General features: G+C 42.0%; 1 protein-coding gene across 3 annotated transcripts in view; it reads left to right on the forward strand.

The window, feature by feature from the left end:
* The window catches only part of USP6NL (USP6 N-terminal like), a 1,094,021-nt gene that overhangs the window by 1,002,292 nt on the left and 78,112 nt on the right, over positions 1-13,617 (forward strand). Inside the window, exon 14 of one of the 3 annotated variants that reach the window (XR_014981357.1) lies at positions 9,676-13,587. Coding sequence is in view for 2 of the 3 variants with exons in the window: in XM_085653483.1 (XP_085509609.1) it covers positions 9,676-11,037 (1,362 nt within the window). In the remaining variant the exon portion in view is untranslated. The remainder of the gene's footprint in view (positions 1-9,675; positions 13,588-13,617) is intronic. The other 2 variants (XM_085653483.1, XM_085653482.1) reach the window with 2 other exon arrangements.

Consider the following 13,617-nt stretch of genomic DNA (forward strand, 5'->3'; position numbering starts at 1 on the left):
AAGTAACTGTCATTTTCCTGTTCTTTTCTTTTTCTTACTTTGTCCGGCATGATTACTTTATTTTAATGGAGATAAACAGTATCTGTAAAAATTAATCATAAATAAATGTATATTAATATCTTTATAGATTATACTTTTCTATTACTATACAAACACATTTTATATAAATACTGACTAAGAAATTATAGGCCTGAAGCACACGTGTGAAGGTGGTTAGACCACTACATGCATAGTGCATAGCTGTTTGAAGTACTCCATGCCCTAAAGCCTGGGTCACTGCATGAGTACAAGCTTACTGACTGAATGATTACAGTACTATAAGGAGACAAACTGGGTGAATTCATAGTTGGTTGAGTTTTACTTTACTGAATGGATTACTACATGGTACTGGAAGATTCACTATGGGTTTGCAACAGCAGTCACACTGTGTTTGCTGGAGTGTATAGATAGTGACTGGGGAATTGTAGGCCTGAAGCACAAGTGAGAAAGTGGTTAGACCACTACATGCATAGTGGATAGGTATTTGAAGCAGTCCATGTGCTAAGGACTGCATGAGTACCTAGGTACTGACTGAATCATTAGAGTACTGCAAGGAGAGTGCCTGGATGAACCTTTTAAGTTTTTGGGTTTTGGCGCAGTGAATAGATTAGTACATGGTGCTGGATGAGTCACTGGAGGTGTGCAAGGGAAGTGACAGGGTGTTTATTGGAGTATATAGATACTGACTGGGCATTTGAAGGTGTGAAAGACAATTGTGTAGGTGGTTAGAGGCCTGCATGCATAGTGGATAGGCGTTTGAATCAATCCATGTGCTAAAGCCTGCCTCACTCCATGAGTACTTGGGTACTGACTGAATGATTAGAGTATTGCAAGGAGAGTGCCTGGGTGAATTTATAAGTGTTTGGGTTTTGGCGCAGTGAATGGATTACTACATGGTGCTGAATGGGTCACTGGGGAAGTGTAAGGGGAGTGACACGGTGTTTGTGGGAACTGTATGAATTCTGACTGGGATATGAAGGTGTGAAAGACAAGTGTGTAGGTGGTTAGAGGCCTGCATGCATAGTGGATAGGCATTTGAAGCAGTCCTTGTGCAAAGGCCTGGCTCAATGCATGAGTACTTGGGTACTGAGTGAATGATTAGACTAGGGCAAGGGGAGTGCCTCAATGAATTTATAAGTGGTTGGGTTTTGGCGCAGTGAATGGATTAGTACATGGTGCTGAATGGGTCACTAGAGAGGTGCAAGGGGAGTGACAGGGTGTTTATTGGAGTGTATAGATACTGACTGGGGAATTGAAGGGGTGAAAGACAGTTGTGTAGGTGGTTAGAGGCCTGCATGCATAGTGGATAGGCATTTGAATCAATCCATGTGCTAAGGCCTGGGTCACTGCATGAGTACTTGGGTACTGACTGAATGATTAGAGTTTTTTAACCAGTTATGTGTATGCAAAGAAATAAAGTACCCAAAACCTTCTCTCGGAATGGTTCCTAAATGCATACAGACTCTGTGTGATTCTAGACAACAAACACTATCCCTTGCATATTACCAAAACACATTCAATCAATCAATCATAGGCATTTATAGAGCGCTCTATTACCCGGAGGGTCTCAAGGTGCTGGGGGGGGGGGGGGGTGCTGCCACTACCCGAACAGCCAGGTCTTGAGCTTCTTCCTGAAGGCGAGGTGGTCTTGGGTCAGGCGCAGGTCGGTCGGGAGGGAGTTCCAGGTCTTGGCGGCCTGGTAGGAGAAGGACCTTCCTCCTGTTGTCGTTCTTCGGATGCGGGGGACGGCGGCGAGGGCGTGACTGGCTGATCGGAGGTGTCGTTTGGGAGCGTAGAAGTTGATGCGGTTGTTGAGGTAGCTCGGGCCTTGGTCGAGAAGAGCTTTGTGTGCGTGGGTGAGGAGACGGAAGGTGATTCTCTTGTTGACCGGGAGCCAGTGCAGGTCTCTTAGGTGTCCGGAGATGTGGCTGTGTCGTGGGATGTCGAGGATGAGTCTGGCTGAGGCGTTCTGGATCCGTTGGAGTCTCTTCTGGAGCTTGGCGGTGGTTCCGGCGTAGAGGGCGTTGCCGTAGTCCAGTCGGCTGGTGACGAGTGCCTGGGTGACAGTCTTCCTGGTCTCGGTGGGGATCCACCGGAAGATCTTCCGTAGCATGCGCAGGGTGTTGAAGCATGACGAGGAGACGGCGTTGACTTGCTTGGTCATGGAGAGGGAGGAGTCCAGGATGAAGCCCAGGTTGCGTGCGTGGTCTGTCGGTTTGGGTGCGGTGCCCAGGGCGGGGGGCCACCAGGAGTCGTCCCAGGCGGAGGGCGAGGATCCCAGGATGAGGACTTCCGTCTTGTCCGAGTTCAGCTTCAGGCGGCTGGTCGACATCCACTCGGCTACCTCTTTCATTCCTTCGTGAAGGTTGGCTCTGGCGGCGGCGGGGTCGTTGGTCAGGGAGAGGATCAGCTGGGTATCGTCGGCGTAGGAGATGATGTTGAGGTTGTGTTGGCGTGTGATGGCCGCGAGGGGGCTTATGTAGACGTTGAAGAGGGTTGGGCTCAGCGAGGATCCTTGAGGGACGCCGCAGATGACTTTGGTGGCCTCTGACTTGTACGGTGGTAGACGGACTCTCTGTTTTCTTCCGTCGAGGAAGGAGATGATCCATTCCAGTGCCTTCTCCTGGATTCCGACGTTGCTGAGGCGTGCAGTAGTAAATCCACATTTTTTACAACTGCACATTATTGTAGAACCCTGACTCATTTTACAAATACATAAGCAATGACTGGTTTCTAATTCTACCAAAGTATGAGAACAGGATAGGGTTTTAAGCAGTTATGTGTCTGCAAACACATGAAATACCCAAATCCTTCTCTCAGTACAGTTCCTAAATGCACACAGACTCACAGTGTGATTCTAGAAAACAAACAGAATCCCTTGGATTTTACAAAAACACATTTACTATTCTTGAAGAGGTAATGTGACTGCAATCATTCCACATATTTTACTACTACTCATTATTGTATGAGCCTGACTCATTTTACAAACATATAAACAATAAATGGTTTCCATTTCTACCAAAATGTAAGAACAGGATAGGTTTTTAAGCACTTGTGTCTGCAAAAACATGAAATACCCAAATGGTTCTCTCACATTGGTTCCCAAATGCACACAGACTCACAGTGTGATTCTAGACAAACACCACTATTCCTTGTACTTTACCAAAACACATTCACTAGTGTGGAAGGGGTACAGTGACTGCACAGATTCTACATATTTCAATACTGCACACTACTGTGAAAGCCTGACTCATTTTGTGAATGCATAAGCAATGACTGGCTTCTAATGCTATTAAAACTTGACAACATGACCGATTTTAAAACAGTTATCTCTCAGCAAATACCCGATGTAACAAAATGCTTCTCTCACAATGGTTGCCCAAATGCACACAGACTCAGTGTGATTCTAGAGAAGCAACACTATCCCCTGCATTTTACCAAAACACATTTAGTAGCCTACAAGACGTAAGGTGACTGGACACATTCCACAAAAGTTTCTACTACACATTTGTATAGAGTGCTTCTGTCAGAATGATTCTTAAATGCACACAGACACACTGTGTGATTCTAGACAAACAACACTATCCCTTGCATTTTACAAAAATACATTTACTAGTCTACAAGATGTAAGGTGACTGCACACATTGCACAAAAGTTTCTACTACACATTAGTACCAAAATGTTTCTCTCCAAATGATTCCTAAATGCACAGACTCACTGTGTCATTCTAGACAAACAACACTATCCCTTGCATTTTACCAAAACACATTTCATAATCTAGAAGGAGTACTGCATTTTAGTGTAGAAACGTGACTCATTTTGCAAATACATAAACAATGACTGGTTTCTAATTCTACCAAAACATGTAAACAGCACAGTTATCTGTCTGCAAACACATGAAAAACACAAATGCTTATCACAGAATGGTTTCTAAATGCACAAACACTGACAAAAAGATTCTAGACAAAAAAAAGTACTCCCTGCACTTTAGCAGGAGAAACACATTAGTCTGATTAAAATCAAAATGGACCACATACATCCCCTCACAATTAAATAACTCCCCTTTCAAGTTGTTTTGTAGATTAAGAAGTATGTCAGTCACACACCAGATGTTCTTATACAGAATCTCTGCACTGTGCACCTGTCAGCAAAACCAAAGAATGGCAAAGTTTCCCTCTCATTTTGCACACATATACATGTAAACATCAAATCACATTCCTTCGCACATTAATTCAAAATCAAACACACATTTCTATTGGTTACACATTTCAACCCTTTCCAAATGACATAAATATGAACCCTACCCCCAATCTGCCTTCTGCCTGTTACCATAGAAACAGTTCATGGAACACTTAACTGAGCACACAGGTCACAAGTTCAGCACACAATGTTGCTAATCAAAACAGCAAGTGTGCTTGACTTTTCAACATATCCAGCTTATCCCATATAATGTTCCTTTCAATCAGTTTTTGTTAACCAATAAGAATCATGTGTTTAAAAAACAGAAAGATGCACCCTAGTGTTCAGTGTAGAATGTTGTCAAACAACCAATCATTTCTTTTCTTTTTTCAAAACTGCATCTTATCCACCATTTTAGAAAAATCTTACTTTTCAAACTGCCATTTCATTTACAGAGACCATCTGAGTGCATCCACACCTCCCATTCAAGAGTGTGGATTGTGGAACACAGCTATATTTTCTGGAGCCAAAGGTATGCAGAAAACAAAGGCATTCACAAAGACCTAGGTTTGCCAAATGTAGACATTAAATGGATTGGACAGAGAAGGTTAAAGTGGCACCTATTGATGCCATTGATAAAATCCTTTTTGCATCTCCAACACCCTGACCTCATAATTGTGCACTATGGTGGCAATGACCTAGGCACTTTGACTGGGGTAGGTCTGGAAATGCTTATCAAGGACACCTTTCCAGAATTGATTTCACTTTTCCCCCAAACTGCCTTTGCCTATTCTAACATATGCCAAAGGCAGAAATGGAACTGGTCCAATCATTTTTGTCCACAGATTGAGAAAGCTAGGAAACATGTGAATAAATCTGTTTCTGCTTTTCTCCGAGACTATAGAATGGGGTCCATTTACAACAACAATCTGCGTTTTAATATGCAAGGCACCTATAGGACAGATGGTGTACATTTTACTGATGAGGGTAACAGAGTCTTCCTCAACAACTTTAGACTCTGTATAGGTACTTACTTATAAGTACCAAAATCTCTCAATGAACACAATGGATCTTTTTAGAGCCACTCAAGATCGAAACACATAAGCTTGATGTTTATCTCAAAAATATTTCATTTTTTTTTGCTTGGAGTCGCGCACCCAACTCGTTAGTAATCGCGCACCCTATGCGAGAGGAATCGTGCACCCAACGCGTACACACCAGGAACTGCAAGAGGAATCGTGCACCCAACGTGTGCACACCAGGGGACTGCGCTTAGCGCCGCGCTGGATGCGCGACTCCTATTTTTACTGTAAAAAAAAAAAAGAATAGCACCTATCACTAATTTCTATTATCCCTGGGGACCCCATCCCCTGGTGCTTATAAAATACGTTGTGGACCGTGGGGGGAGCCCAAACGCCCCCACGGTCCCAGCCGGCTCCCCGCGTCCTTCGGGAGCCGGCATTGCTTTTCCACATAGGGAGCTGCTAACATGCAGCTCCCCGTGTGGAAAAGCAATATGCTTTGGATTTTGAAAGAGAGAGCAGGGAAACCTGCTCTCTCTTTCAAAATCCAAACGAAGTTTGCTATGGGAGGGTGGGAGACTCCCGCCCTCTCATAGCAAACAACAGTGTCCTGGGGGTGGGCACCCCAGGACACTGCAGGAGCTGGCCCTGGGGGGGTGGCCCTGGGGCGGTCCCCAGGGCCTTCGAGGGCTCCAGGAGGGGGGCCATGCAGCCCCCCTCCCTCAATATATAAAGCCCCGGGGGGTGGTGGTCCCCGGGGTTTGGGGGGCCATTGACCCCCCCCCCCCAAATTATACTGGGTGGAGCTTTTGAGCCCCTCCCAATTTATATTGTAGCCCTGGGGGGTGGCGGTCACCGGGGCTGGGGAGTCCCTCTGGCCCCCCTTTAAATTTTGCCCCCAGAATTTGAACCCCCCCCCCCCGGGGGCTAATTATAAACAAAGCTCTGATTTTTTTACGGCAGAATCCGCGCACCCTGCGCGCACTTTGCGATTTTTTAAAAAAAAACACAAAAAAAAATTGGGGGCCCTGGGAGTCCTTCTGGGACCCCCTAAGCAGGTCTAGAGGGTCAGGGTATTTCTACCCTGCTCCCTTTATACATTTTACACACTTATTCCACAGACTTCATCAGCCACGCTTCTACCGAGGCACAAAATGGCTGCCAACAGTTCCTGGTTTCGAATGTTGACAACCACTTAGCATTCAGCGCGTGATCGGGAGGGTGCGCGCAGGGTGCGCAGAGGGTGTACTCAGGGTGCGCATAGGGTACGCGGATCCACCACGCCCATAGATATATATGTACTTTTAACTGTAATTTTCTCAGGAACTACTGAACAGATTGACACCATTTAAGTAAAAGGCATGAGTCTGAACTGAGGACTACCTCTTTGTCAAACTTGGTGTAATTCCGTTCAGCAGTTAGGGCTGTAGCTGCGGCTAAAGGTCCTATGGGAAATTGCATGGGGAAAACATGTTTTGGGACCCCCCTTTTTTCTCGGCCCCCGCTTGACGAATCACCCCGAGACTTGCAGGATAGGAGCGGACCGGAGCTGGCCAAAAGTTTTGAAAATGTCGCGAAGATTAGTCAATCGGCGCCAAAGTTATTGGGAATAGAATGTTGCGGATTTCCTATGGAAAATAGGTCCTAACCATAACTACCTACTGGCGACCGCCAGTAGGTAATATATAAATATATATATATATATGTATATATATATAACAGTAAAAAAACACTCAAATAAGTTTCAGAACAAAATATTCCGTGTGCAAGTTCTAAGCGTAAGTATTTACTATTTAAAAAATGTATTCATTTGAAATATATCTCTAAAATCATAGTCCACCATTAGTGTTCCCCCAAACTTGTAATTTAAGTAATGTTTTTATAAAACACTGTCAATATTTGTGTATCCAATTCTAGATCAGCCTCCTCTAATATATTCCTTTAACACTGTTAAAAACTTTCAGCACTATGGATATATTTTTCTCATCATCTCATTGGTGCACATTATTAAAGATTGCAACATGCACAGTGACGACAAATACAGTTAATACTCTAGCGACACACTCCATGGACCATCACTTGTTTGTGTGAGCTCTGATCCTTTTAGGATAGGACTCTGTGAAGTGCCGAGTATACTCTGTCCTTTAATGAAACCAAACACAAATGAGTAAAGTTTCACTGATGCATCACCCCAAGTGTTAACATAGTTGGGCAGTTCAAACGAAACCTGCTGAACTTGTAAATTTCAGTGCATTGTACAGTATAGCACTGCTTTAAATGGAAACCTAGAAGTGCAAGGTACTCCGTGTTGAGAGTACCTGTTTGCTACAGAAAGCGCCAGTACCCTCCCATTAAATGCATGACACCAGCGCTGTGAAGTAATGATACTCCCCCTTTCAAATTTAGAAGTTAGGGTACCTAGTACCTGAGAGTGCTGACCCATTTAAAGCTGTGTAGTATAAGGTAGTGAGTAAATACAGATGACTGTGACTTCAATAGTTAGCTGTCACCTTTGTGAAGTGGTGATTAATTAAAAGGCCCAATGTGACCTAAAAAGTAATGTGTGTAGGAAACTAATATTGATGGCTGGAGGCTGGCTGTGGCGGCTGCTCTTACTGCTTTGTAGTGAAGCAGGTGGGGGAAATATAACCCAAAACTAACTAAAAATATTTAAAATATCACTTACCTGCCGCTCCGACGGCCGCCGCCTTCCTTCTCTACTCCGATCCTGCACTCTGACAGCGCAGACTCCAGCATGAGAGAAGGGCTGGGATTAGTCTGAGTGGTGTGTTTGCCGCTCAGACAGTGCATTGGAGCCTGGGGTATTTCCAACCTGGCTATGCAACACAGCCGCATTGAAGAAATGTAAGTGCGCATGTGTGTTTGGCCAGCCAAACACACATGCACACTTGAAAGTACTCAACACGCCTCCCCCTGTCATGCTTCTCCAACAGGATTGCCTGGCACAGCACCACCCCGCTGAAGACTCGTGTCAACTGTTAGGCAAAAATAAAATGCTTTTATTATCATTTTATTCTTTCTCTTTTATCAGGGGGTGATGCTCTTCTGCCATTACGGAGGAGTCAACCCTGGAGGCAGGGGGAATTGGGGTTTAGGGTTGGCAATAAATAACCAGGCCTGTGATGTTCAATCCAAAGAGAGGTTGATAGAAGGTAGACGTGCCATTCCAATGCCATTCCAGAGTGTTTAGAGGCAAGTCCAACTCAAAGGTTAGTGAATTCAGATCAATTCGGTTTAGTGCCTAGCTAAAACTAATTTAGGAGATTCATTGGACCAAAGCAAGCATTCTGGACCAAGAAAAAAAGTAAGCATTGTTTTAGCAGGCAGTTCCATGACGTCTGTATTTGATATTGTACTACAGTTCTCTGTATACAAGTTGCATATTGTAATGGTTCTCAAGGTCAACTGTGTGCATTAACAATGCAGTGACTAAGTGGACAGATTCAGCATGATGGCTTCATACATAATGGGCATCCCACACAAGTTCCATGATGTGAATTAGATTATGGTCTGTAGTTACGGATTCCTTGCAATTGGAATATCTGGCAATCCATGTGACTGGAATATGTGGTCCTCTATAAAGAGCAAGGGCATCCCCAAGCTCTTACAGCTCAGAGCAATAGTTTGGAGCAATCGTAACACAACTTCTCTAGATTTGGTAGGTAACAAAACTTTCACAATCTAACTCACTCCTGCATGAATATCAAGTGCATTTTGAAAAAATAATTGTATTATATTGTAGTTATCAGTAGTGGCGGACTTAAGATAGAAAACTACAGTGTACCTTTGTACAGCACTTTTCTGAATTGGGAATCCATGACTCACTTGCTACTGAGGGATATACTAAATATCCAGAGTCGTTTTTCAGTAGAGCCTCTGGACCAGTCCTGGTGGGCTGTGGCGGGGGGAGCAAAAAAAAAAGGCATTGGTTTTCCCACTGGTATCGAGTGTATTGCTGGGTTTAACTGGTTAGATATCTTTGTAGCTTTCTTCCTTTGTATATTGACCTTTTTCTGTGTCATTATCAATATATATATATATATATCTATATATATATATATATATATATATATACTGTTTTGGGAATTAAATTGGATTCTGTTTAGAATTAGAATGTTAAATATTAGGAAGCAAGTTTTGGCTAAGAACGGAGTATTCCTTGCCTTATAAACAGTGCTAATTGAAGTAGCAATGTTGATGTAATAAATTATGATGAAATATTTTAGTGCAACAAGAGAATGGTGGGATAGAGGACAGAGTAATATTATAGCAGGTTACAAAAAAAATGAGCGGTAAAGTTAGACATCTTCGGAACAAAATTCTGAATGGATCTCTCAATAAATACTCCAGTGATGAGTCCATGAACATTTTGTGAAACATTATGATTTTTGTATTTTCTGTCTTTTTCTAACAGCAAAAGAGGATGAATTTCCAAAGAAACCGTTGGGGGTGATCCCACCAGAACCTCTTCCTGTTATACATAATCATATGATAAATGGACAAAAGAACATTTCTAGGGTACCGACTCAGGTCAAAGTAGACAAGTTACCATCCTACGAGAAAGGACAGGAAACTTCTCCCAAAAAAGATCAGCGGAGAAGGAGGAGTTCTTTGGAAAAGTCTGCAAACCCGCAAAAGAGAGGACACAGTGATCAGCGACCTGGGCAAACTAAAGGAGAAACAGAGTATAAGAAAAATCTTCAGTCAACAGGGCAAGACAACACTAAACCTTACAATTATGCTGTGGCAAACCAAAATGCAAATGCTACTTCAAACACAAAAGAATTTGTGCCTAAGTGGAAGAAACTGTCTGATAACACTACTACAAAATATTTTGTAGAAGGTAAAGGTAGACCTGTTAACCATGTAATAGGAGGCCCTTTGCCCAATACTGAGGAACCTCATACAATTGTGAAGCAAAAGAATAAAGTTTTAAATGCTGATGAAGGTAAGCGAGGGTCCAATGCATCGCAATATGACAATGTTCCTGGAGTTGACCCTGATACTCATGTTGAAGAAATAAGAGATCGAACAGATTCATTAAGTCCTAGAAATGTTACTCACTTGAGTAGCTCTTCATTAAAACGTGAAGCAAAAAAATTGAATCCTGCTAAGGTAACAAGTAATGCAGGTGTAATGATGCCACCAAGATCCCCTAAACATGGATCTCCATCTAATGGTATTGACCAAGGAGCTTCTTTGAAAGAGCCACCACCATCCTACAGTAGCCCACCTGTGTACCACAGCACCTCCCCGAGGTATTCCAATGATAGAGTAAGCCCCCCTTTCGTCCCTTCCAGCTATGCTTCTGGAAATCTGGCTAGCCCGTCTAATAAATATGGTATGAACTTCAATTTTCCACCAGATACACCTCATATAAACTCTTACCCTGCAAGCCATCAGAATCCTGTAAGATCACCTTCTAAGCGAATAGAAGTGCAACCAGCGGCACCTGATGCAATATTAAATACTGGGAAATACAGGCAACCTCCAGGTAACAAATACATTATTCCACCTGTGGATTATTTACCGGATGATAGACAAAGGCCTGATTCTGTGTACATGTACCGAACAGAGTCGTTTGGCCAGTCTTGGAAACAAGATATTAACCAAAGTCGTTCTGGGCACGTACAGATGTCACCAACCTTTCAGCAGGCACCAGTACAAGACTACAGTGTTACATTTGATTCCTTTGGGAATCCAGTAAATTACAGGACTTCACCCTACTTGGATCAAACAACTATACATCGGTACCAACATCCAAGTCCACCAGTTGGTACACAACATTACAGGAAACTTGGTGATGGGCATCAATCAGTGATGTTGTGAAGTTGATATTATTGCACACTACATTCACCTAAAGGAGAATTGCTCACTACATTGCATTGCTATGTTTGATTGCAACAGCAGTACATTACACAAAGTGAATACATCATCATATTTATGAATGTAAGGGAAATTTAGACAAATTTCATGAAACCAGTTTGAAGCTCAACATGAAGCTTATTTTTATACATTTGGGGCCACATGTACAAAAGGTTTTATCAGTCACAAGCAGAGAACCAGGCCATTAGCAACCGCTAAATACCCTTTTGACATATTCTAGCCCTATTTTGCAAGTCGGTAACCTGTTACTGACTGACAAAATAGGGTTTGCGAGTCGGTATTCGGCATGGGTGCGTAAAAAAAAATAAGTTGCTTTATTTAAAATCAAACACAGACATGGTGGTCTGCTGTACCCAGCAGTCTACGATCCCTGTGTTTTTAGCGATTCCCAGTGGGTCGCAAATTGTGACCTACCTCATGAATATTGATGAGGTAGGTCAATTGTGACCCCATTAGGAATCGCTAAGCTAAATGTTTCTGGGATACATTAGTACAAGCATTTTGCGATTTACTAATTGCGAGTGGAAAAAAGTGGCAATTAGGAACTCGCAAAAAAAAGCGGGTTTACATGTGGCCCTTTGAGCTAAATTTAAAATAAAGCTGCTTAAGCAAAACAACATAGCAAGTAAAAGGGATACTAAGCATCCATTCGTAAGCATAAAGAGTGTATCTAAATTAGATGTGCAGTTGATCTTGTTGAACATAACATATGTTTTGGATTTTAGGCTCTAAAATGAAGACACTGTATTTATTTATTTAAAATGTGATGACCTATTACTGTGTTTACTTGTAATTTTACTGAACTTATTGTTATCTCATCTAAAAAGTTTTCTTTTTTCCTTGGCATAGCTTTTATTTTTTTATGGAGATCTAAAGACTGAACTTTGAGGTAAAATGGGTAGTACATTCCGAGACTAATAGCAATTCTAGTGGTTATTTGGTTAGCTGGTTTCAAGCCACGGTTTCTTTACTAACTCTAAAAGAGGGGGTTTCTCGAAATGAGTCAACTGCCTGCAAATCTTTTATTCTATTACAGAAGTCTACTGACTTAACGTTTAGGTTATTAGTTTGTGCATTCCATATTGAATATTCATTCCAGGCCATTCTTTGGCAATTCCTTATTCAAGAGGGTGCTCAAAAGGGGAAGCTACTTGCTAGTATTCCTAAGAGATGCCGGCGGTAAAATGAGGAGGGTTCCTGTTTGAAGGAAGGAGATGCTCAATATGGTGACCAGTTCCTTCTATCAACCTATACTTTGTTGTTTAGGTTTTTGGTCACATGCGACAAGATCATTAGATTTGTCAGCAAATTAAATACTCATGCAGTTAATAGTACGTTTATTGACTGCAGGGATGACATACAGGTAAAATGTGCTTGAATCATGAAAGGTAGATCATCCTTTTACACATTCCATGAAGTTCTGGTTCACTATGATTGTTTTGTTTGCAATTTGATTTTTAAAATACCATGTAGGGGCAACCATTTTCTTGTAAAATCCTTGACCTTCAACATAACAGAATAACGTGCAGCCTGCTACTTCAAGTACATTAGAGAAACCGTTAAAGAATTCTACATTTTCAGCCCAACTGGACAAGATCATATTCACATAGGAAAGAGTATTTTCCTCTCCTAGGTACTTTTGAGGTATATCATTTTAAATGTTATTCTTTCTATCTCACATTTAAAACATTTTGGGGTATAATAGTTAGTGTAGCTACAACAATACACTTCAAATGAATGTATTTATAGTTGATATAACTATTTTGCTTTAGTGAAATGCTGTGGAATATTTTTTATATTTATTAATCTGCAGAAACAAGCAACAAATATGTACGTGTCTCAAAATATATTATGATGGAGCAGACAGAATCGTGTAAGTAACTAAATATCTCACATAGTAAACTAAGTTTGTCTCAAAGTACAGAAAATTCAGAACAGTAAAGAAGTGATTGCAATGGGTGGATAGAAATTGGCCTGTGTCAGCATGTAGCAATTTATTTTGTTCTATTGTGTCTAATGGGAAACCAGAGAACTCTGTGGGATAAGCAAGTGGGGTTTACTTCCATCATACTATTAAAAGGAAATTGATTGATTGAGCGGAGTTAGAAGGGAAGCAAGCACTTGGGTTGGAAGAGAGGGCATGTACATATTGATGCTAAGATTCTGCATAGCGAATTTATACATGTATTGAGTGGTACTGAGGGCAGGTGTCCATAACCCCCTCCTTTGGAAGGGGGCTATGGACGTGTTCTTGGCGATGCTGAGATGAGAATCTGAGAGGATTGGAATTACGAAGACATTGAGGGGCAATTTCAGACTCTGAGGAAACTTGAACACAAACTAAGGATGTACCCAGTAGCCTTCACAATAACTTGTTTATTTTAGCAGGCCATGGAATAAAATTCCATCCGTATTTGGCATAAAACTATTAGTTATACCAGTACACCATATTTTCGTAGCTTAAATTGAC

Source organism: Triturus cristatus, chromosome 4_1 (genome assembly GCF_964204655.1).
Source record: "Triturus cristatus chromosome 4_1, aTriCri1.1, whole genome shotgun sequence".
Lineage (NCBI taxonomy): Eukaryota > Metazoa > Chordata > Amphibia > Caudata > Salamandridae > Triturus > Triturus cristatus.